The sequence below is a fragment of the Sphaeramia orbicularis genome, chromosome 8, assembly GCF_902148855.1.
Source record: "Sphaeramia orbicularis chromosome 8, fSphaOr1.1, whole genome shotgun sequence".
Taxonomy (NCBI): Eukaryota; Metazoa; Chordata; class Actinopteri; order Kurtiformes; family Apogonidae; genus Sphaeramia; species Sphaeramia orbicularis.
The window spans coordinates 6,704,010-6,728,697 of NC_043964.1; the positions used below are offsets into that span (position 1 = coordinate 6,704,010).

General features: G+C 39.3%; 1 protein-coding gene across 1 annotated transcript; it reads left to right on the plus strand.

Moving 5' to 3' along the window:
• Positions 1–10,646: 10,646 nt before the first annotated feature.
• eif3d (eukaryotic translation initiation factor 3, subunit D) lies at positions 10,647–24,259 on the plus strand. The gene is made up of 16 exons (XM_030140804.1): positions 10,647–10,749; positions 13,989–14,114; positions 14,210–14,255; positions 15,239–15,375; positions 15,459–15,544; positions 15,878–15,950; positions 16,110–16,231; positions 16,330–16,462; positions 16,856–17,003; positions 18,358–18,488; positions 18,582–18,667; positions 19,785–19,914; positions 21,474–21,616; positions 23,547–23,739; positions 23,837–23,930; positions 24,151–24,259. The coding sequence occupies exons 2-16, from the start codon at positions 13,992–13,994 to the stop codon at positions 24,162–24,164; spliced, it is 1,659 nt and encodes a 552-aa protein (XP_029996664.1). The 5' UTR covers positions 10,647–10,749; positions 13,989–13,991; the 3' UTR covers positions 24,165–24,259.
• The last annotated feature ends 429 nt before the right edge of the window (positions 24,260–24,688 follow it).

A 24,688-nucleotide genomic window follows, 5' to 3' on the forward strand; every position in this document is an offset into this window, starting at 1 on the left:
GAAATTTGGCAAAAATTACTAAAAGGTTGATAATATATCTTTTTTTCTGGATTTATTTTATCAATTTGTGAAAGGCCAAATAAAACATGTTGAAAATTCAGTTTACTTGAAGGGTCAGTTTTGGTGTTTATTAAATTATTTAAATCAATCCAAAATGTGAGTAGGTGCAGTCCCAAAGTAAATGCCATATTGTTTCCTCTGCATTGCTGCAAAAAGAACAAAATATAGCTAATATAACTAGCCAAGCTCTGGCTCTGTCTTCGTTTCCTGTACCAGTTGTTCCAGACCTCGGAGAACGAACGATTCATGCACGAAGAGGGGTACGAACAGAGGGGGGAGGGACAAATGGCAGTTGGGTTTGATAGACATATCACCGTCCAATCATTTCGATGGGTAGGTTAAAATGATTGGATGGTGTTTTTTCAGTCCTGTCCGTTCCACAGGTGACTACATTTTTTATTTTTGTGTTCGGGCATTTAATTAATTGGTTGTAATCAGGGTGTGAAGGGGATTTTAAGGAATATAGTAAACAAAATGCTCCAGGAAAACATCTCCTACCCCACCTTTAAATGATACTGAAAATGTTTACTGATGCTAATACGTGGAGAAGACGTTCAGTTGGGATTTTTTTTTATAAATCTTAACGACTTGACAAGAAAATATAACATAATAATTGATGAGTTGGTGAGTATTGGCTACTCGCTAATACAGTACCGTGATACATTTAAAGACCTGCAGAAAGTGAAAGACACAGAATTTTCCATCTTCTTTGTCTTTATTTTACTACAATCGAGGCAGGAAAAAAAGCTAAAATGTTCCTCCTCACGTATGTAACTGATGATTTATTCGTTCAGTGTTACTTGGGTTTCAATTGATAAAAGGAGAATCTTAGTAAATATTTATTATTTTCCTCCTTAAATGCTTTTTGAAGATGTTTTTTGCTTGTGATTTTCACCAGGTCGTGAATGTTTTTTGAAGTTGTTCTGTCTCTTCAGAGTTTCCAACATAAAACTGTGATAAAATAACCGGAAGCTAGCCTGCTATTATTAGCCGCTAATGGGACCAACAACAACCAGGAAGTCCGTTTTCTTTTCTTTCTTTTTTTTTTTTTTTTTTTTTTTTTTTGAGGCAAAGCACAATTCAGCACAAAGACATAAATAAATATGGTAAAACACCTAATCCAAAACAGTCTTTTATTCCAGATGGTACAGATTTATTTCTGCTGTACCGTTGGTGGTCTGTAGGCTCCGCCCCCTAATGGACGTTACTGTTTCTGCAGGTTTAGGACACTTTCAGTCCTGGATGTTGGCGTCTCTTCATCACCACCTTTGGTATCGACTCAACTCACCAGGTTCCGGTTTTATTCCCGCATTTGCAGCAGATCGATGCAGGTCAGATGGATGAACTCAGAATCAGCGTCATGTGGATACATGTGGTTTAACAGGTGGTTTATGAAAGCAGTCCAATTCTGTTCATATAGAGTCTGATCTGAAGTACAGCGAACTGATGAACCAGAGAGTGTAGAGATGGAATAAACCAGACTGAGGGAGGAGGAGGAGGAGGAGGAGGAGGAGGAGGAGGAGGAGGAGGAGGAGGAGGAGGAGAGGAGGAGGACAGACAGGAAAAGGAGCAGAGAGGAGGAGGAGAGAGGAGGAGGAGAGAGGAGGAGGAGGAGCAGAGACGAGGAGGAGAGGAGGAGGACAGACAGGAAAAGGAGCAGAGAGGAGGAGCAGAGAGGAGAGAGGAAAGAGGAGGAGGAGGAGAGAGAGAGGAGGAGAGAGGAGGACAGACAGGAAAAGGAGCAGAGAGGAGAGAGGAAAGAGGAGGAGGAGGAGAGAGAGAGGAGGAGAGAGGAGGAGGACAGACAGGAAAAGGAGCAGAGAGGAGGAGGAGAGAGGAGGAGGAGAGAGGAAAGAGGAGGAGCAGAGAGGAGAGAGGAAAGAGGAGGAGGAGGAGAGAGAGAGGAGGAGGAGAGGAGGAGGACAGACAGGTGTAGAGATGGAATAAACCAGACTGAGGGAGGAGGAGGAGCAGAGAGGAGGAGGAGAGGAGGAGGACAGACAGGAAAAGGAGCAGAGAGGAGGAGCAGAGAGAGGAGGAGAGGAGGAGGACAGACAGGAAAAGGAGCAGAGAGGAGAGAGGAAAGAGGAGGAGGAGGAGGAGAGAGAGGAGGAGGACAGACAGGAAAAGGAGCAGAGAGGAGGAGGAGAGAGGAGGAGGAGAGAGGAAAGAGGAGGAGCAGAGAGGAGGAGGAGAGGAGGAGGAGAGAGGAGGAGGAGCAGAGAGGAGGAGAGAGGAGAAGGAGAGAGGAGGAGGAGGAGAGAGAGGAGGACAGACAGGAGGAGAGAGGAAGAGGAGGAGAGAGAGGAGGACAGACAGGAGGAGGAGCAGAGGAGGACAGATGGGAGGAGGAGCAGAGAGGAGGACAGACAGGAGGAGCAGAGAGGAGGTCAAACAGGAGGAGGAGCAGAGGAGGACAGACAGGAGGAGAGAGGAGGAGGAAAGACGGGAGGAGGAGCAGAGAGGAGGACCAACAGGAGGTGGAGGAGAGAGGAGGTCAGACAGGAGGAGGAGAGAGGAGGATACACAGGAAGAGGAGGAGCAGAGAGCAGGGCAGACAGGAAGGGGAGGAGGAGGAGAGAGGAGAGGAAGGAGGAGGAGGAGAGAGGAGGACGGACAAGAGGAGGAGGAGGAGAGAGGAGGAGAGACAGGAGATCTTCTGCACATGCTCAGTTCTATCGTGTCCTGGATGTTGTGGACGTCCAGGACTCGATGGAACTGTCAGGAATTTAGTCTGGGTATTTTTTCTTGTTGATAATAAACAAAAAAAATCATTTGTATTTGTTTGTTTATGTCTGATGTAGCCACGCCCTCAGAAACACAAAACACATGTTTATGCAAAGATTTTTACGATTATAGTTGATATTGTGTCGAGTCCCAAAGCTTTTTTCCCTCTGCTGTAGGTGTGTGAGCATGACGAAAAGAAAAGACGAAGAACCAAGAGAATATGAAAAATCAAATCAGATCAAGAATTTATTAGTAGTAGTAGTAGTAGTAGTAGTAGTAGTAGTAGTAGTAGTAGTGTTATTATTATTGTTGTTGTTGTTGTTATTTATTCCATGCAGGTGCAGAGTAAACAGAAGTCCTTAAACCTGATCTGTTCGTACGTATGGAACAGAAATCAACCGATCGTCATCTCCATCATCATGTGACCTTCAAAACTCTAAGCATAAGGTTTTATTTTGGAGTTTTTCTTCTGATCACGGTGTCGCAGTAGTTGATGCTGTGTTGCTATGGCGACCAGCCCTGAGCTGGACTAACTCTAACCCTGAACCCCCCCCCCCCCCCCCCCCACAGCTTCAGGACACTGAGACACATGAGCTCATCTTCTATTGTGTTCTTCTGTCCGTACTGTACGTCCTATATGTCTGTTAATAATCCACCCTCCGATATCAGAATGTACCTTTAGTTCAGACTCGACCACACAAACTATTCAAGAATCTTATCATGAAAAACAAACTCCGACCGTTATCAAATCACACACATCTGCAACAGCGTAAATATCACTTATTAAACATTAACTAGTGCGTTGTTCCGTGTGGACCCACAGGTTCTACATGTGGTCGTTTTTATGCTGTTGTGTATTCGTACATGTTGTACCACATTTGTCCAGCTGTCCGCGCCAAAGCGTTCTGGACATAGAAACGTGATTGAAATGACTAATATCTCCAGAAGTATTGGTCCGATCAATTTACTGTTTTCACTAGTCTGTTCATTGACAAAAAATACATAAATACGACAAACTGCAGCAGCCAGCTCTGTATGGAGTAATGTGATGACCCAGACACACATAAATACACATAAAAGCACAAAAACACACAAAAACAGAGTACACTTTACTATATAGACTGAGTCGATGCAGATTTAACCCTGTAAAGTCTGAACCATTAAATAATTGACAAAATTCCAGTTCTTTGAAACTGGAGCCTTTACTGGTCCTTCTGAACAACCCAATTTTTTTTTTTTTTTTTTCAAAACCTATGGACCAAATACGATACGTTTGGTGTTAAAGGGGGAAAAGCATGTGTAACCACAGATTTAGGTTATTTTTGTTCATGTCCAGGAACAGAAAAAAACAGTTTTAAGTTCATTTATAGGGTTCATATTTGTCTAAACCCACTTTCCTCAGTCTGTGGTTCATCTCTTTGTGTATTTGGACCCTAATAGTTCAGTTTGAATTTGAACCCTTCAGCTGCTGCAAAACTATCTTTAGATTCATTTGGGCAAAAATCCAGTGGATTTCTACAACCTGTTTGAATTCCTTCTTAATTTGCTACATTTTATAACTAGTTCCATCATGACATTTGCACATATAAGGTCCAGACTTCAGATGAACATTTGTTGAATCTTCTAGTTTGTACAAAATCTGGAGTTTGTAGACTAGGGTAATAACTTTTTGACTTTTTTTCTCAAACTTGATTTCCTGTGGCAGGAATGAATGAACATTTGCTTACAATTGCCCAAAATGACATTTATCCCATTGAACTATCAAAAAAGGTCACGCACAAAGCACTTTGAAAAATTTACCATTTCCATAAATGAAGATAAAATCTAATAACGACAACGAAACATTGACAAATGGTCTCCGGTGTATTAACCCGTCAAAAGGAAGTGTTTAAACACCTAAAAGGTGAAATAAAGGTTGGTAGTTATTTTAGAGTTGATGAATATGAGTAGCATTGAATGCTTAATTCCAGAAAATCTGTATTTCCCCTTGCAAAATCAGGTTCGCATTCTAAGACTTATCACTTGGGCACTGGGCACCCAGTAGCTCATGTGGATGATTATTAGTTTTCAGAACTCTTTGCATGACCTTCTCAACTGTTCTGAAATCTTCTATTACCATGTGCTCGATCACATCCTACGTGTAGTCATGGACCAGGAGCTCCATGGCACAACCAAACCTCCAAACATACTTCTTTGTGAAGGACTTGATGAGCAATTATGACCGACTGAAGGCAGCTTTCAGCAATGGAACGGCTGAGATCAAGGAAACTGGCGGTTGGAGAGACAACATGAAATTTTTGTACCACCTCACGCGTGTCTTCCGTCACTTCACTGAGAAAGATGAGGTCCCCTTTGTGAACTTTCAGCAGATTCCTAACATCAGCAATGCACGCCGGAACTCTCGTGCCATTCTGGCCCTCCTTGCATTCATTCTGATGCCTGACACTCGAACAAGGCTGCAGAAAATCTGTAACTTTATTTCTTACCCATGGGCCGACCATTGGTTCAGTGACCAGTTGTTCCGCACTGAAGATTTTGATGAACTGTCAGCTGCACTGGATGGATACCCAAAAGGTCTCAAATGCTTAGAAACCCACTGGACAAGAGATGAATCACCCATTGATAATGCCAGAAGCAACCAATGCTGCGAGCGTGCGATCAAAGTTATGCAGGACCTGCATGAGTCCTGCCGCAACAAGGACAACCTCCCCCTGAGATTCATCCTGTCCAATGACATCAATGTGACCAACTGACTTCTTTGTGTGTTTTCTGACACTTTGTACTGCTCTCCATAGCCCATGTATGTCATTCTTAACTTTTTGATCAAACTGGCATGTGCTTCAAGAATTGGCCAAAAAGCTGAAAATTAAAGAATTTAAAAACATTTTGTGCGTGAGGTTTTTTCATCCAATAAATTTTAAAATGGGATTTTCTTTCATCTTTCATAAAAGTTCATCATATTATGACACAGGGATATGAGGTTGCAAAAAAGTTATCACCCTATTGTAGACATTCATGGATGGAGCATGTCTACGATGCAAGGTTATTATCATTAACGAAAACTAATGAAATGACAAAAACTAGAATTAAAAAAAACATTTTCATTAACTGAAATAAATAAAAACTATAATTAAAAGAAAAAACAATAACTAACTGACACTGTATTGTGTGCTTACAAAACGAGCTAAAATGTACAAAAATTATGGATAAAATTCCCTTCGTTTTCGTCTTTGTCAGTGTTGGATTGATACGAAATCGATGTATTTCTCTCTAGCAATTTTAGCTAGCAGCACCGTACGACACTTCATGGTCCGTCACTTCTCGTCACTTGTGGTTTCCAGTCGTCTCATCTTCTGGTCCCCACTCTACCTGGAAACATGGAGACTAAAGTTGGGAGAAAGCAGCAGAGTCCTGTCTAGGATTTATTTGAATACAGCGGCAAAGAAGATAAAAGATACGACAAAACTAAAATTAACACTAAAACTAAACTAAAACTAAACATTTAGAAAAAATGAAAACTAATAAAAACTAGCAAACCTGCTCTAGAAGAAATAAAACTAACTGAATTAGAGAAAAAAAAGTCAAAACTAAATAAAACTAAACAATAATGAAAAATCTAGAACGATTATAACCTTGCTACGATGTCCAGATTTTGTACAAACTAATCGTTCGTAATAATCTTTGTGATTGAGGCATTAGTGCTCTTTCCTTAAAAATAACATCTTGTCTCAGAAAATGAAAAAAAAAAAAAAAAAAAAAAACAGGTGTTTTTTTTGTCCATTTTTCCATTTCTGTAGTGACTTTATTTTTTGTTATTTGAGAAAACGAAAATCAATCCATTTTTCAAAATTTGGTTTATCTGTTTTGACACTAAAAAAAAAAAAAAAAAAAAAAACGCCTTGAAATTCGATTTCAGTTCTTCTATTCTTCTAAATCAAAGCAGCACTAGTTTTTCTTTTGTTCCTGTAATGAAAATCTGATTACCAACAAATACACTGACTGAGGAAACATGGACTGGGTTTGTTCATTTTCACAGTTCGTCTTTGTCTTCGTTAGCAATTTCTTCAAACATCTTCTCCAGTGAAACTACTAATCAGATTCATTTCTAATTTTGGATAATGTTTACAAATTTTATTCACAGTTTTCAGAAATTTAGATTTTTGGATTTTTGACAATTTTCTAAACATTCTAACTGTTCCTTTCCTTCCACTGGTCCATCTGTTGATGGTTTAGAACATGTAAATGGTTCCAGATATCAGTCTAGTTCCTACTGGTCACTGATAGAAGTCATATATGGACTGTGATTGGAGGAGTTCAGTTCTCCTCCAGTGAAAGTCCCGCCCACTTCTATAGTTAGATTGATCTGCATCCAGAACCACAGGACTGGAACATAGAACAGAACCTGAACAACCTCACACATTCAACTGGTTCTGATCCACATAGAACAGACGCTGACGGACAGGGACACTGGGACTAGTGTTAGTGTTTTTGTTTTGTCGTCGTATCTTCATTATTCCTGATTTTTGACTCCAGCTCTGATAATAATCATCCATCAGTGCATAAACAGCAGCAGGTTCCGTCGTTCATTAAATCCACCTTCTGTTCATTCACGGCTGTCGTCGCTGCTCGTGCTCTGGTTCCACTCCTCTTATATTTGGTTGTAAAACACAGTCAAACGCTCTCACCGCTCAGTTGGTTTTCAACCCAACACCCACACACCGCGGAGAATCAAACCTCTATTAAAAACACATTAAAGCAGGATCTGCAGGGTCTGGGCTTTATTTGAGGGGCCTCCGGGGTCCGTGAACACACATCTGTTCAGGCTGAGTTCAGCTGTGACAACCAGTGTGTGTGTGTGTGTGTGTGTGTGTGTGTGTGTGTGTGTGTGTGTGTGTGTGTGTGAGTGTGTGGGCTTGGATCACACAAACCCACCTGAGCCCAGGGTTCAGGGGTCGGTGGGTTCTAACGGTTCAGGGGTCAGTGGGGTTCTATGGTTCAGGGGGTGGTGGGGTTCTACGGTCCAGGGGTCGGTGGGTTCTAACGGTTCAGGGGTCAGTGGGGTTCTACGGTTCAGGGGTCGGTGGGTTCTATGGTTCCGGTGGGGTTCTATGGTTCAGGGGTCAGTGGGGTTATACGGTTCAGGGGTTGGTGGGCTCTACAGTTCAGGGGTCAGTGGGTTCTACGGTTCAGGGGTCGGAGGGTTCTATGATTCTGGTGGGGTTCTATGGTTCAGGGGTCGGTGGGTTCAACGGTTCAGGGGTCAGTGGGGTTCTACGGTTCAGGGGTCGGTGGGTTCTATGGTTCCGGTGGGGTTCTATGGTTCAGGGGTCAGTGGGGTTATACGGTTCAGGGGTTGGTGGGCTCTACAGTTCAGGGGTCAGTGGGTTCTATGGTTCAGGGGTCGGAGGGTTCTATGATTCTGGTGGGGTTCTATGGTTCAGGGGTCGGTGGGTTCTACGGTTCAGGGGGTGGTGGGTTCTATGGTTCAGGGGGCGGTGGTGTTCTACTTATATACTTCTACCCTCAATTTCTATTCCTTATGAGCAATTATTTTTCTATATGAATGTTAATACAATAATAATAATAATAATTATTATTATTATTATTATCATTATTATTATTATTATTATTATTATTAAATGTTGGTTTCATTTACATCTGTGACATCCATTGAGTTGTACAGTTGCAGCTTCTGTTTACTGAATAAAACATGAATTTGTGGTTAAAAACGTACACTAATGACACCATCAAATGACTTTTTCACATAATGTTTGATGGAAATTAACATTTGATCGAATCAGTTTGTTCTTCTCCCAAAACAAATGCATCCTTTGAGACATAAACAAGATACAAAAGTAAATAACACCAGCAAAAAATGTTAGATTTTAATGGATTTGTGAAATTTTTTTTGCAAACTAAATGTCCAAATATAGTCACTTCCAGGACCAAAAAAGGTAAGGGCCAATTCACTGCTGCCTTCAGACCATTTTTACCACAGTTCTGTTCATATTCAGTCTATATTTGGTTCATTTCAATCACACCTGAACCTATGAAGAAACATCTACAGGTTAAATGACTTTCAGCCAACAGGAAATCGGCCATTTTGGATCCAAAAGCTAATTTTTTGTCGATTTACTGGCGTGTTTTGACAAACTCTTCCCACATGTTTAACATAATCGACTTGAATTCTAGTCTGTGTAATCCACAGACAATTAAGGTGAAAAATGAGCAAAATGCCAAGCAAAAGTTGAGCCCTGTTGCCGTGGCGATGGGCTGTTCAAGGCACCTAAAGCACTTTACATTATTGAACCATTTTTCACAATTAAAAAAAAAAGCACTGTTAAATAGGAAATATGATGAATATGATGTTTTTCTACATTTGGCGTCATGTCCGTTGAACTTTTTTTCTTCTTCTTGACTTTATTTTCAGACTTTCGTGTTAAATCCAGTCTTATTGTCCATAACTTACACCTGTTTTTCTGTCTGATTATTTCTCCATGAAACAGGTTTTTTTTTTTTCCTACTTGCTCTGTTTGTCTTCATTATGAATCCTATCGCTGCTAAATTACAAACAGCTGTGTTCAATCACAACGTGGCAGCTTCTAAAAATACCTGATGAGTAGAAGAAGACGAAGACAAGACACAATTTACAACTGCAATTTTATGTCAAATACAGATGAAATGAACAAACTTCTGTCTGTGTCTGGATTTTAGAATCGAACCCTATATTTGGACTTTTTGTCAGTAAAAATATGTTTATGGGTGGGTTTTTGTATTGTGGACTGTATTACACACACATTTAAATTACAAAAAAACTAGACTTTGTTAATAGTTTTTATTTTGTATTCATCCTGTACTGTGTTTTTTAGCTTTAGTTTCTAAATGTGGATGATATTTATTATGTATTTTATTAGTTTTAGGCTCAGGAAGATCGACTGGTTTACATAAATGTACTTTTCTGATTTGGTGTAAAGTAAGTAAGTGTGTGTGTAAGTAAGTAAGTAAGTAAGTATGTAAATAAATAAATAAATAAGCCCCACAATGCAGGAAATAAAATGTCTGGAAAAGGAATACAATGAAATTACAATGAATGGTTCATATCTGTATGTAATGAAATGGAATAAAAATGCGCACATTTACTGTATATGTCTATATCTGTAGAGACAGAATAGAATAGAATAGAATAGAATATTGTAATTGTAACAAGTACAATGAAATTTAAAAGTTCCATCCAATCTGTATGTTATATACAAAACCTACTACAAAATACAAATAAAAGCAGCTAAAAAAAAAAGGTTTTGGGTCAAATAAATAGTTTTTAAAAATTATACAAATATAAGCTGCTTTAAATGTGCAGAAACTCTTATCAGTGTCTTATTTTAATGTTGGTATAAGACAGTGTGGATTTTTTTCTCTCCATATCGCTCTTGTTCTTTTCTTTTATTGTTTTTTTTCCTTCTGGTCTCATTGCTTATATTTATTCATTTTTTATTTGTTTTTATTTACTGTCCTTATACCATGTTTCCTAATATCCATCCATGCGTCCAACTATGACTTTTCCTTCTTCACCGAAAATATTAGGTCTCGTTGTGACACTTAGAGACGTTAAATCCTGAAATAATAGATGATAGTTTTTAATTTTCCTTTTTTTCATTTCAGATTTATATAATATCGTTACTATTAGAGTTTTGGTCATTTCATTGATTATTTTATTACTTTTTGTTGATTTTGTAGATTATTTTGGTCGTATCTGCTCATTTGGAATCCATCCTCCAGTCCAGCAGGTGGCGGTGTCGCAATGCAAACCAATAATAAACCACAGGAATACAAGATCACGACAGGAACTACGTCCCGCTTTACGGCAGTCCGCCACTTCCTTTTACACCGGCTCTCGGTTCAGGGTTTTGCACGGACACGGGACCGCTGGAGTAAAACACTTTAACGGGTGTCACATCATTCACGGTGAGTGTCGAGTCCCGGGTGTAAATGTGTAGGAGAAGTGCGTGTTTTCATCCGTGGGTGAAGTTAAATCATGTCCGGTGTTATTTTAGAGTTGTCCGCCTGCCGCCCAGTTAGCTTAGCAATGCTAACGCGGCCACCTGGCAGCGCCAGTAGCATTAGCTGTTTTAAGCTAACTGAGTCATACCAGAGAAAAACCTGCTGAATGTAGAGGATTAATTTATCTATGTTTATCAAATTCTATTACTCATCTTACGCTTACCTCAGTGGATCAGATTTGTACTCAATATTCTCGCCATTTTGTCAGAACTTTCCAGCTAATGCGTCATTCAGTTCATGCTAACAGCAGCTCCAGATGTTAACTGGACACAGATGAACAAGAATGAATCATCATTAAACTGTAAATATAGAAGAAACTCAGGATGTACTACAGGGGGGTCAAAAATGCGGCCCACCAAAGGTTCCAGTCCGGCCCGTGGGATGAATTTACAAAGTGCAAAAATTCCTCAGTCAAGGCTGTGGAACTCATTTTAGTTCAGGTTCCACATACAAATCAATATGATCTAGAGCTGCAACCGAGTAATCCAAAAAAATCATTCAACCAAAGTTCTCCTGAATCAAAGCTTTGTTTCCTTCATTTCTCTGCTGTTAAACATTGGTTCCACTGATGGTTATTGTGACGCTCAAAGAAGCTTCAATTCAGGAAAACTGCAGTAGAACATTTCCCTTCAATCAATTCGAGTCGATTAATCAAATCGTGAATTTTTGCATTTGCTTCAAGCACTTAATCGATTAATCAGTTGCAGCTCTGATATGATCTACAGTAAAATAGTAACAGCGTAATAACCTACAAAAAGTAATGACTCCATATTTTCTTCTCGGTTTGATGTGAAAAAAAAAACCAAAAAAAACAATATTACATTATGTCTGTAAATAACAACAACTTCAAATTTTTGTCTTAGTTTTAGTACTAAAAACATTAAATTATGAAATAGTTACATTCATAAACTGTTCTGTAACAGTAAAATGTGAATAATCTGAACAAATATGAACAACCTGAAATGTCTAAAGAAAATGAACCACAATTTTAACAATTCCAACCATAATGCACATGTAGAAATAAGTTGAGGCATGATAGTTAAAAATGCACTTATTTTTCTTAAGAAATTTCAGTTTTTTCAGGTTATTCACATCTTTTTTGTTTGGGTATTTTATAAAAGGGAGTGTTTTCATAATTTAATGGGGGATTTTTGCTCTAAAACAAAGACAAAAATTTAGAGTTGTCATTATTTATAGGTTATTATGTTATTATTTTACTGGTCCGACCCACTGGAGATCAAATCGGGCTGAATGTGGCCCCTGAAAGAAAATGAGTTTCAGGCCCCTGATGTACAAGGTGTTACTGTGACTTACAGTGTGATTCTAAAGCAAAGAACCCATTTAACTTATTTGTATAAACAGTAGGTTTAAAAAAAAAAAACCAACCAACAAACAAAAAAACCAGTAGGTTTTAGGTGCATCTACAGGGTGTCCCATAAGTCTCCATACATAGGAGACATAATACATTCCATACATATATGGTTCTAACATGCATTTCTTTATATTTCTTCTTTATAGTTCTTCAGCAGTGGAGGACACGCATTGAAATGTGTTCCCGACAAAATGGCAGTCATATAGAGCATATTATATAAATAAAAATGGTTTATGTCTAGAAATGTTTATTTTTCCTATGTATGGAGACTTATGGGACACCCTGTATAGACGTTAATCTGGAGCAGGACAGGAACAATAGGCCTTAAAGTCTCTGTGTTTTATTTATGTTTTATTTTATGATGAAACATTCAGATAAAATATTCTTAGGTGATTTTTCAAAATTACAGCTGCATTTAATACTTGTGTGCAAGTTCTTTATGAAACATTCAATAAATTCTGGATCTAATCTAGAGAAACTAGAAGTGAAAACTAGAGTTTAAATTAAGATTTTTATTCAGGTAAAAGAAAAATCTAGATTTTTTTTTTTTAATGATAACTGTAAATATTCAGTAGTAATAACCATTTAACCCATAAAGACCCAATGCTGCTCTTGGGTCAGTTCCCAAATGAATTTTTCTCTATATTTAACATTTCTTAAGTGATTTACCACCATTAACTGTAATATTATCTTCTTTATGTAACATTTTTTCTGTATAAGTCGTGTATTTTTCTGTGTGATTTGCTGAGCATATATATCATTTATTTGATCAGGTAGAAAAAGCCTCAGAGCTCAGAGAGATTACAAGTCTATTTTTCAAGAATGACCTGGCCAAGAAAAGCAGCAAAATGCACACAAAACAAGACATTATCAACACATAAAACAAAAACTTACAATCAATAGTGACAAAACAATCATTTGTGCACATTTAAAAGCAGTTACATTGACCGAGCTCATTGATTTCACGCTCTTTTAAAATAGCTTTAAATTCACCTGCAGTAAAAAGTTCAGGTAGACTCATAGATAGATCATGAAGATGTTTATAAAATCTCAGTAAAGCTGAGGGTTATTATATCAAAAACAGAAAATGTGACTTTTTTCAGTCAAATATATCATTAAGTGAACATATACATGAGCATCTACAACCTTATTTTGTTTATTTTTATATGAATTGTATGTAGTATTTTATTTCTTTATTTTTTCATTTTGTTGTCATATTTTTTTTTCTTCAATTGTGTTCATTTTATTGCTTATTTCATTCTTTTCTTCACTTTAGCTAGTTATGTTCATGTTATTTATTACTTTGTAAAACATTTAAATCATTCTTCTTTTTATTTGTTCTGTAATATATACATTCACTATGGAGCCTCTGAACGTCCACATGGGTCATATCTGATGACCATGAAAAGATGAAGGACTGTATTTCACATCAATTATTTCCATGTATTGATAGAATTAGTGGATCAGCAGGAATTAAACAGTTTAAATCAATACTTTTAGTGGATGTTTGGGTCTTTGTTGTTTAGTGAATTCTTTGGTTCTTTTCTGGTTTTCGGTGAATAATCCATCTGGTTCTGTGTGGTGGTGGTGGTTCTGTTTTCGGGGGTCGGTGATGACTAGCCCACTGCGCAAGCTGATCAGTGCACGTGACATTCATGCACTTCTGGAGAAACCAGTGCTGCTCGCGGTCTGAGACCCTGCGTCGTCTGACATTTTAACTGCACGTGCTCAGAGCGGCGTCGGCTCAAATGTGTCCGTGTCGTCTCCTCAGGTCATGGCCAAGTTCAATGCCCCTGTGATCCAGGACAACCCGTCCGGATGGGGTCCCTGCGCGGTGCCCGAGAAGTTCAAAGACATGCCCTACCAGCCCTTCAGCAAAGGAGACCGTCTGGGGAAGGTCAGTGTGGGGGGGTCACACCCTCCTGAGGTGGTCTGGGTGTGTGGGTGGGGCTTAGTCATCTTTACCTGGTTGTGTTTGTTTGTGTTTGTCAGGTCGCTGACTGGACCGGAGCCACGTATCAGGACAAGAGATACACAAGTAAGAACAAAAAAACCCCCAGAGTAGATGTTGGATGAGGCTGAGTTTAACTAAAGCAGCGTCTGATTTAACCCTTTGGTGTTAGACGTCCTTTAACCTCCTAAAGCACATGATATGCACAGTACAGAAGTAATACCAACATGGTTTATACAGTTAGTTTAATTTCATCTTGTTTATTTCATCAGCTTGACCCTGAAACAAAAATACCAAATGCTCAAAAACTGTCATATTTAAACCCTTTAAATGTCATGTTTGGAATGTAAACGAACCTTATTTTTGGATGCAAAAACACATTTTTTTTCTCTAGCTCTGATACAACATTAAATTGAAGAATAATTCAATGAAAACGGTTCACTAATGATGTGTTTGTCACGTTGACCTTTAACCTTTGACTCCAGGGCGTACTCAATTTTTTTTGACTAATTACAGCATTTTTATTGTTTCCTTATGGTATTGTATCATTTACTGGGATGCATTGTGAAGATGTGACAGGCCAAAAATGGGTTTGTTGCCTGAGGGCAACATGGTACCATAGAGGGTTAACATTTAACATTTGACCTAGAGCCAAAAATAATAATAAATCTGAACCAATGTTGGTGTTTATCACTAACATATGACAGGAGGAAAAAAGATGTAATATAATTTATATGTAGAATATTGGAATAGAATATGTTATTTGTGTCAAAAATATGGTTTGTTTCCATGACAAACATGTCATTTAAAGGGTTAAAATATGACAGTTATTAAGTATTTGGTATTTTTATTTATAGATCAAGTTGATGAATAACGAAAAAAGTAGAATATTTAAAATAAACGGTGTGAGAAACATGGTGACGTTGGTTCAACTGCTTAGATGTAGGTGGTTAAAGGGCCTCTGTGGGCGTGGTCATGTCGGTCATGTAGGTGGTTAAAGGACCTCTGTGGGCGGGGTCATGTTGGTCCTGGTTCTGGTTCTGTTTCACCTGGGTCTCGTCTGTTTACAGACAAATACTCGTCCCAGTTCGGGGGGGGCAGTCAGTACGCCTACTTTCACGAGGAGGACGAGACCAGTTTCCAGTTGGTGGACACGGCCAAGACGCAGAAGACGGCGTACCAGAGGAACCGCATGAGGTTCGCTCAGGTAGGACGGACCGGCGCCCAGCAGAACCCAGAACAGAACAGGGGCAAAAAGGGCCAGTTCTAACCCTAGGTTTGTCCCAACAGAGGAACCTGCGCCGGGACAAAGACCGACGGAACCTGACCCAGTTCAACATGCAGACGCTGCCCAAGAGCGCCAAGCAAAAGGAGAGGTGAGGCCAGGACTAGACCGGGAACGGGTACTGGACTGGGACCGGGTACTGGGCCTAGGTACTGGACAGGGAAAGGGACTGGGTACTGGGCCTGGGTACTGGTTCTGAACTAGGACTGGATACTGGACCTCAGGTATTGGGCCTGGACTAGGACTGAGTACTGGTACTGCACTGGGTACTGGGCCCCAGGTACTGGACTAGGACTGGGACAAGGCCTTCGACCAGGACTAGGACCGGGTGCTGGACCTGGAAGGGTCTGGTTTTGGTCATGTTCATAGTCCAGGTCCAGGTGTCCTTTAACCTCTGCTGTGTTTGTATTTTTTATTTATTTAGGGATCGTCAGCGGCTGCAAAAGAAGTTCCAGAAACAGTTCGGGGTCCGTCAGAAGTGGGACCAGAAATCTCAGGTATGAACTTGGAGACGTTCAGAAGGTTTTCTACACCCAGATCAGTGACCCGGGTCCATCCACACTAACCCTCCTGTTCTTCTTCTTCTCCTCCTCCTCCTCTTTCTTCTTCTTCTTCTCTTTCACCTCCTCTTCCTTCTCCTCTTCCTCCTCCTTCAGGCCCAGTTAAAGCCCAGGGACTCCTCTGTGGAGGTGAGGAGCGACTGGGAGGTCAAGGAGGAGATGGACTTCCCCCGCCTCATGAAGATGAGATACATGGAAGTGGCCGACCCCGTGGACATGTAAGTCCCACCCATGCTGTCTGGGGGTGGGGCTACACTGTGTGTTTTTACTCTGAAACGGTCTTTGACCCTGTTCGTGTTTCCTTCTGCTCCTCCAGCGAATGCTGCGGCGCCTTAGAATACTACGACAAGGCCTTCGACCGCATCACCACCCGCAACGAGAAGCAGCTGAAGAGCATCAAGAGGATCTTCCACACGGTGACCACCACCGACGACCCCGTCATCCGCAAGGTAGGACACCCACCGGGGGGAACAGGGGGGTAACAAGGAGGTAACTGAGGGGTAACGGGGGTAACAGTGGTAACAAGGAGGTAACGGGGGTAACAAGGATTGAACTGAGGGGTAACGGGGGTAACTGGGTGGTAACAGGGTTTTATTTAGTTCCTATGTGCATAAACTACATCATGTATAAATATGAAGTTATTTCTCGTTTATAGTCGTTCAGATCAGGTTAATAATAAAGGACATTAAATCCCACATCACTGAACAAATACAAAGTTAAATTTATCATTGATCTTTATTCATTTGAAGCCGTTTCCATGGTTACGGTCGTGTAAACCCCGGTGAAACACATTTAAACCTACCTCTGTGAAAGCGTCCATTAACCTCTGTTTGCTCCTCCAGCTCGCCAAAACCCAGGGCAACGTGTTCGCCACCGACGCCATCTTGGCCACGCTGATGTGCTGCACACGTTCAGTCAACTCCTGGGACATCATCGTCCAGAGAGTTGGCAACAAGCTGTTCTTCGACAAGAGGGACAACTCGGACTTCGGTGAGTGTTTGGGCTGATCCACGTCAGACCTGGACCAGGACCAGTGTCCTGGATGCGACATTAACCTCAGCTTTTATTTCACTGCTCGATTAGAAACTCACATTTATTAACCCTTAGTGGTCTGAGCCTATTTTGTCCGTTTTTCAGTCCTATTGATTTTGCCTTTCTATACTATATACAGAAATGTTTACCCATGTTTGGTATCAGTTTTTTCAGCACAACTTCATCTATTTCATCTGTCTGTTATATTTTCACTTTAACCTACTATATCAACACAAAAGGACAAAAAACACACAAAAAATATAAAATCCGATTTGAAAAATGTGTATAATTTATTGCATAAACAACACAAAGATGCTTAACGAACCTTTCCAAAGACTTTCAAAGGGAATATTGGTTACAAATATAAGGTATATAAAATCTAAACTGTAATAAATTAAAACTATACTCAAACAGTTGGCATAAAAGCAGATCTTTACATAGGCGTTTTCAATATAAAAAAAAAAAAGCAAATTAAGACAAAACAAAATAACATTTAAAGGAACAGAATTTATCTTCAAGTACGTGCAAGTCAGAATTTTGCATATGGTCGAAAAGGAGTTGGAAGCAAGGTTATTACCATTAACGAAAACTAATGAAATGATGAAAACTAGAATTGAATAAACAGTTTTGTCAACTGAAATAAATAAAAACTAGAATTAAAAGAAAAAACGATAACTAACTGAAACTGTATTGTGTGTTTACAAAAGTAACTAAAATAGATAAAAGTTATGGATAAAATTCCCTTCGTTTTTGTCTTTGTCAACGTTGGATTGATATGAAAGCGATTTATTTTGCTCTAGCAATTTTATCTAGCGGCACCATACGACACTTGATGGTCCGTCACTTGTGTTCACTTGTGGTTTCCAGTCGTCTTCTGGTCCCCACTCTACCTGGAAACATGGAGACTAAAGTGGGGCGAAAGCAGCAGAGTCCTGTCTGGGATTTATTTGAATACGATGAAGAAGAGAAAAGATATAAAGAAACTAAAATTAATACTAAAACTAACCATTTAGAAAAAAATCAAAACTAATAAAAACTAGCAAACCTGCTCTAAAAACTAATTAAAACTAACTGAATTAGAGAAAAAAAAGTCAAAACTAAATAAAACTTAACAAGAATGAAAAATCCAAAACTATTAGAACCTTGGTAGGAGGAAGTATAAACTTATTTAATCTACCCCTCAAGTACTGTTACACTTTTATCACTAACTTAATACAACAATCAAACAATACATTTTTCCTAATTTCAACCGCAACTAATACATAGTGTAATAAATGACCTGAGTGTTGTTTTTAAATCCTTTTTCCCTCAGATTTACTGACCGTCAGTGAGACAGCCAATGAGCCTCCGCAGGACGAAGGAAACTCCTTCAACTCGCCACGAAACCTGGCCATGGAGGCCACGTACATCAACCACAACTTCAGCCAGCAATGTCTGCGCATGGTGAGATGCCTTCAGGTCCATCGGGTCCATGGGGGGGGGGGGTCTTCTGTTCAGGGTTTCATGGGTTTCACCGTCTGTGTCTGTTTTCTTTAGGGGGGAGAACGCCACAAGTTCCCCAACTCCAACCCGTTTGTGGAGGAGGACATGGACAAGAGTGAGGTGGCGTCTGTCGCCTACAGGTAACTCCTGAGCAGGTACCGGTGCACCGTTACCCATGATTCCACTGGGCTGGTGGGTGTGGACTGATGATGCTCCTGTACCTGGAGAGAAACTTTTGATGTTGTATCTTTTACATCGTTTTTGTCTTTCATGTGTTTTTGTTTTGTTGTATTTTTATGTTTTTGTTATCATATTTTCCCCAGATTTTTGCCTTATTCCATCTTTTACATTTTGATCGTGTTTCATTTTTCCTTTATTTTTGTCTTGTTACAGCTTAGTCTTATTCTCATGTTGGATTTTACCCAGATTTTTGCTTTTTTTTTTTTTCCTCCACCAGATTTTTGCCTTATTCCATCTTTTACATTTTTATTATGTTATTTTCTCCTTATTTTTGTCTTGTTGCATCTTCATGTTAGTCTCATGTTGCATTTTACTGAGATTTTTGCTTTTTTCCCCCCATATTTTTGTCTGTTGCCTGTTAGTTTTGTTACTGTCCTTAGTCTTGTTGCATCTTTTACATTTTCATTGTCATATTTTACCCATTTTTCGCCTTGTTCTATCTTTTACTTATGTTTTTGTCACATTGCATTTTTTCCCCTTATCTTTGTCTGCTGCCTGTTTATTTTTTATTGTTGCTTTATTGTCCTTGTTCTTGTCTTGTTGCATCTTTTACGTTTGTCACATTTTACCCAGATTTTTGCCTTATTCCATCTTTTACATTTTTATCACGTTTAATTTTTCCCTTATTTTTGTCTTGTCACATCTTAACGTTAGTCTCATGTTGCATTTTTACCCAAATTTTTGCTTTTTTTCCCCCCATATTGTTGTCTGTTGCCTGTTAATGTTTTTTTAATTGTCCTTATTCTTGTCTTGTTGCATCTTTTGCATTTTTGTCAACGCATTTTCCCCAGATTCTCACCTTATTGCATCTGTTATATTTTTGTCATTTGGCATTTTTCCCCTTTTCCTTGTCTTGCTGTGTTTTTATGTTGTCGTGTTGCTTTTTACTCTTGTTTCATCTTTCGCTGAATTTCCACCTTTGATGGAAACGCTAACTTTCATTGTCGTCTGTCTTATTTTTATGTTTTCATTATTGTGACTGGATTTACCCGGTGACGCTGCGTTCGCGGTCCGCAGGTATCGCCACTGGAAGCTCGGGGACGACATCGACCTGATCGTTCGCTGTGAACACGACGGCGTGATGACCGGCGCCAACGGAGAGGTTTCCTTCATCAACATCAAGACCCTGAACGAGTGGGACTCCAGGGTGAGCAAAGCATGATGGGAAATGTGATTGTGTTCCAGTGGGACTCCAGGGTGAGCAAAGCATGATGGGAAAGTGTGGTTCTGTTCCAGTCCACCAGCGGGAGCCCGTGGAACCCGTTTGTGTGTGTGTGTGTGTGTGTGTGTGTGTGTGTGTTGGGTTGTTCTATTGGTCTAGAACACATGAGGGGAGAGGTCTGCATTGGCTGAGGGGAGTGGGGGGAGTGGGCGGGGCTTAGAGCAGCAGAGGGCAGTCGATGAGAGAGAGATAGAAGATTTATATGACTTTAATCAGTGTTTTAGCAGTGAAGTCTGTCAATAGGTGTATGCACGATGGTAATATATATATAATATAAAACAGTGTTAGGGTGTTTATGAGTGTTCTACTAGTGTGATATATTGAGTTTTTTCCACTGTTTTATCTGTATTTTTGCAGTTTGTGTATAGTTCCTTAGAAGTTTAATATTTTATTTAGTTTAGTTATCTTAATTTTTTCATCATTTTATTCCATTTTTCTTTGGTTTTGTTCATTTTTTGGTTATTGAATTTTTCAGCTTGAAGCAGTAGTGTTTTTCCCCTGTTTTTATCTGTATTTTTGTGGTTTGTATATAGTTCCTTAATAGTTATATTTTATTTAGTTCAGTTTTCTTAATTTTTTCATCATTTTATTAAATTTTTCTTTGGTTTTGTTCAGTTTTGTTTTTTTGTTTTTTTTTTTTTTTTTAATTGAATGTTTCATCTTTAAGCATTAGTTTTTGCCACTGTTTTATCTGTATTTTTGTGGTTTGTATATAGTTCCTTAATAGTTTTATATAGTTTTTTATATAGTTTAGTTGTTTTATTTAGTTTAGTTTTCTTAATTTTTTCATTGTTTATTCCATTTTTCTTTGGTTATGTTCAGTTTTTCATTATTTTACTGAATTTCTTTCAGCTTTATTCGTTATTCGTTTCACTTTTTTTATCTGTATTTTTGCAGTTTGTGTCTTTCCTTGGTAGTTATATTTTATCTAGTTTAGTTTTTGTCATTTTTTCATGATTTTTTTCCATTTTTGGGGGGTTTTGTTCATCTTTTCATTATTTTTCCTCAATTTTTGTTCAGTTTTGTTCATTTTTTCATTACTTTTACTCTATGTTTTGTTCAGTTTTGTTCATTTCTTCCGTATTTCACTCAATTTTTGTTCAGTTTTGTTGATTATTTTTACTAAATTTTTACTTGGATTTGTTCATTTTATTAAAATTTTCATTATGACCATTTACAGGTTTGTAAAAAAAAAAAAATAATAAATATGATAAAACTTTTACTATTTTGTACTATAACACAATGAGTCATTTATTACTTATAATAATAATAATAATAATAATAATAATAATAATAACAATTAATGGACAGATGATGAAAGTTAAGTTCTTCCCGAAAAAAGCCATTTTCTGACCCTTCTTGCAGAACAAACCCGTCTGCCTGTTCAAGTACTCGTCCTTACAGGGTTAATTTCCTCATCTTTGGTGTTGTTCTGGTTCTTGTGTATTTGTGGGTGGTGGTTCTAACGGGCCGTGTCTCCTCAGCACTGTAACGGGGTGGACTGGCGTCAGAAGCTGGACTCTCAGAGAGGCGCCGTTCTGGCCACCGAGCTGAAGAACAACAGCTACAAACTGGCCCGTTGGACCTGCTGCGCCATGTTGGCCGGATCTGAGTACCTGAAGCTGGGGTGAGCACCGGGACCAGGTCCAGTTTAACACACAGACTGGACCCAACAGCACCAGGGGGTACCGCCACAGGCGGGTCAAATACAGGCCAGTGTGATCTGAACTGGGCTGATGTGATCTGAACTGGGCCGGACCAGTTCAATAAGAACAGTAGAAAAAAATCCAATTATACTTTGAAAATATTTACAAAGAATCCTTTAAAAAATATGAATAACATGAATGTTTCCATGTTCTTCATACAGTTTGGTTTTAACTTATTTATCTTTTTTTGAGCCACAAATAAAAATACCAAGTATTTTAATATTTGGACCCTTTAAATGCCATGTTTAAATGTAAACAGTCCATATTTTTGGATGCAAAAAACACAAAAACTTTTTTGTCAGTATTCAACATAAAAATTGGAGTACACTTTTTTAAAAAAATTTTTCTCTTTTTTCCTGCTTGAAATCCTTGAAAATGCTTGAATTTCACTGTTGTGTTTTCAAGATCTGGAAAGTGCTTCAATTTTAGTTAGTGTTTGAAAGTTTGCAATTCTAACTGTGTGATGGAATTCATTTATTTATTTTTAATATTAACTCTTTCTTTCTTTATATTTGTTTTGAGCAGAAGAAAAAACTAAACTTTTGTGTACGAGGAACTCATAGCAGAGGAAATAAATAAATAGAGGTGATGAAGACAGTTTAGCACCATGTACACTAGTGATTACCAAATAAATTCAATATGTGTACGTCCAAACGAAGCCAAATCTACTTAGACAGAGGTGATACATTTAGTAAAATAAAACTTTATGTCATAAAGTCCATTCCAGGTGTTCTCAGGTTGACTCAGGTACATTTTATCTGAATCTCAGTGTGAGTTTGTCTGAAGAACACCAAGTGTCTTCCCTTCTTTTAGATAAAACTTTTTTTTGTCCTTAAATTTCTAAACTTTTTGCTTTTATGAAACATACTTTTAGATAATGATGTCCTGATCTGGAGTTTTTTGCTTCCAATCAGATTTTTTTAGGATTAGTTTTGCTGATACCGATCTGATACTGACTTTTTACAATGACATTTTGATTTAAATTTGGAGTCATTATTTCTAGGTTATTATTCTATTATTTTACTGCAGCTCACAGTTGGTCTGAATGTGGAATCTGAACTAAAACAACTATGACACCTTTGACCCTGAAGAACTTCAGGATCATTTTTGCACTTTTCAGATTCATACTGTGGGATAAATTAGAACCTTTGGTGGGCCGGTTTTGGCCCATGGGCCGTCTGTTTCCCACTGCTGTAGCATGTCTACGGACAGGTCCATCCAGGGATTATATGGGGGCGCGTTCTGTGCCGTACGTTAATGATGCGCACATCAGTGGGTTACTTGCGGGGCGGGTTGGGACAGGGTCACATAATTCCACAAAAGCCCCGCGGGTTGAAAAAAGCCCGACTCGCGCATCACGTTTAAGTGAAAGTGAAACGTACAGATGTTTTATTCATACCACTAAGCCTCCTGCCGTTGTGCAGCTGGATTTCCTGTCCCCTACCTTTGGAAACTTTCATTTGAGGGGGCAGGACATGTTTACACACACACACACACACACACCCCGGCCCAGAACCAGGTCCAGATTGGCCCGATCTCGTGACTAAATCTGATCCGATCTTCTAAAAAATGCCAGATCAGCAGCTGATACAGACCTGTAGATTGGATCAGGACATCCCTATTTTTAGGTGTTTATACATAATAAAATGTTCATCATTGTGATAAAAGTGATTAAAATCCTCTTCAGTGTCTGTTTTCCTGTAGATGTGGATTCGACTCCAGTGATAAAATAGAAATGACCTTAAAAAGGCTTGAATTCAGCTTGAAAACTGTATGAGCCCCATGTAGAAGTAGAGGCCCGGTCCGGTCCAGTGTTGACTTGCATTGATTTCCTGTTGGTGCCGCCTTCAGGTACGTGTCTCGGTACCACGTGAAGGACTCGGCCCGCCACGTCATCCTGGGAACGCAGCAGTTCAAGCCCAACGAGTTCGCCAGCCAGATCAACCTGAGCATGGAGAACGCCTGGGGCATCCTGCGCTGCGTCATCGACATCTGCCGCAAACTGGACGAGGGCAAGTACCTGATCCTGAAGGACCCCAACAAGGTGAGTACCACCACACACGACCCGGCTCTGATGATTAAAGGTCGGTCCAGGTTCTGGTTCAGGTTCAGCGCTGACCAGTCTGTGCTCTGATTTACAGCAAGTGATCCGGGTTTACAGCCTGCCCGACGGAACCTTCAGCTCCGACGAAGAGGAGGAGGAAGAGGAGGACGAAGAGGATGAGGAGGAAGAAGGTGAGATCACAGCGGGTCCAGTGGAGGCAGTTTAGTGTGTGTAGAACTCGTCTTAGTATGTTAATGTTTACCTGGAATCAGGATTAAAGTAAACCTACAACGATCACGTCAGGGGTTAAAGGGTTAAATAATAACCTGTTTTATCTCAACAGTTTTCTTCTGCCGACATTATCCTGTTTGTTTATTAACTTTTGTTTCTTTGCTCCTGTTCTCGTTACAGATGAGGAGAACTGAAATGTTGTTTTGCTTCGATGACTGCGACGTCGGCCTCATTCACACAGAAACATGGAAATCATCTGAACTTCCAATAAAAACAACAGATTCGGACAAATTTTCGTGTCTTTTTCCCATTAACAACCCATGAACGTCAGAAATGAACCCTTTTTCCACCAACATTCACAGGAAATTTTATATCCAGGAATTTATCTACCTGCTAAAAGAAATCCTGGTAATCTGTGTGGTTTGTGTTTCATCTGCAAAGTTCTGGAAAATGTTTTTTAAATCGTATATTTAGGGTTTTTTCAGTGGTTTATGAGTAAAATGATGCTATTAGAGCTGAAACTAAGGTTAGGCTTAGGCTACGTTCAGACTGTAGGCACCCAGACCACTTTCATATGTGGTCCTAAATCTGACCCAGACCCCTTTCATATGTGGTCCTAAATCTGACCCAGACCACTTTCATATGTGGTCCTAAATCTGACCCAAACCACTTTCATATGTGGTCCTAAATCTGACCCAGACCACTTTCATATGTGGTC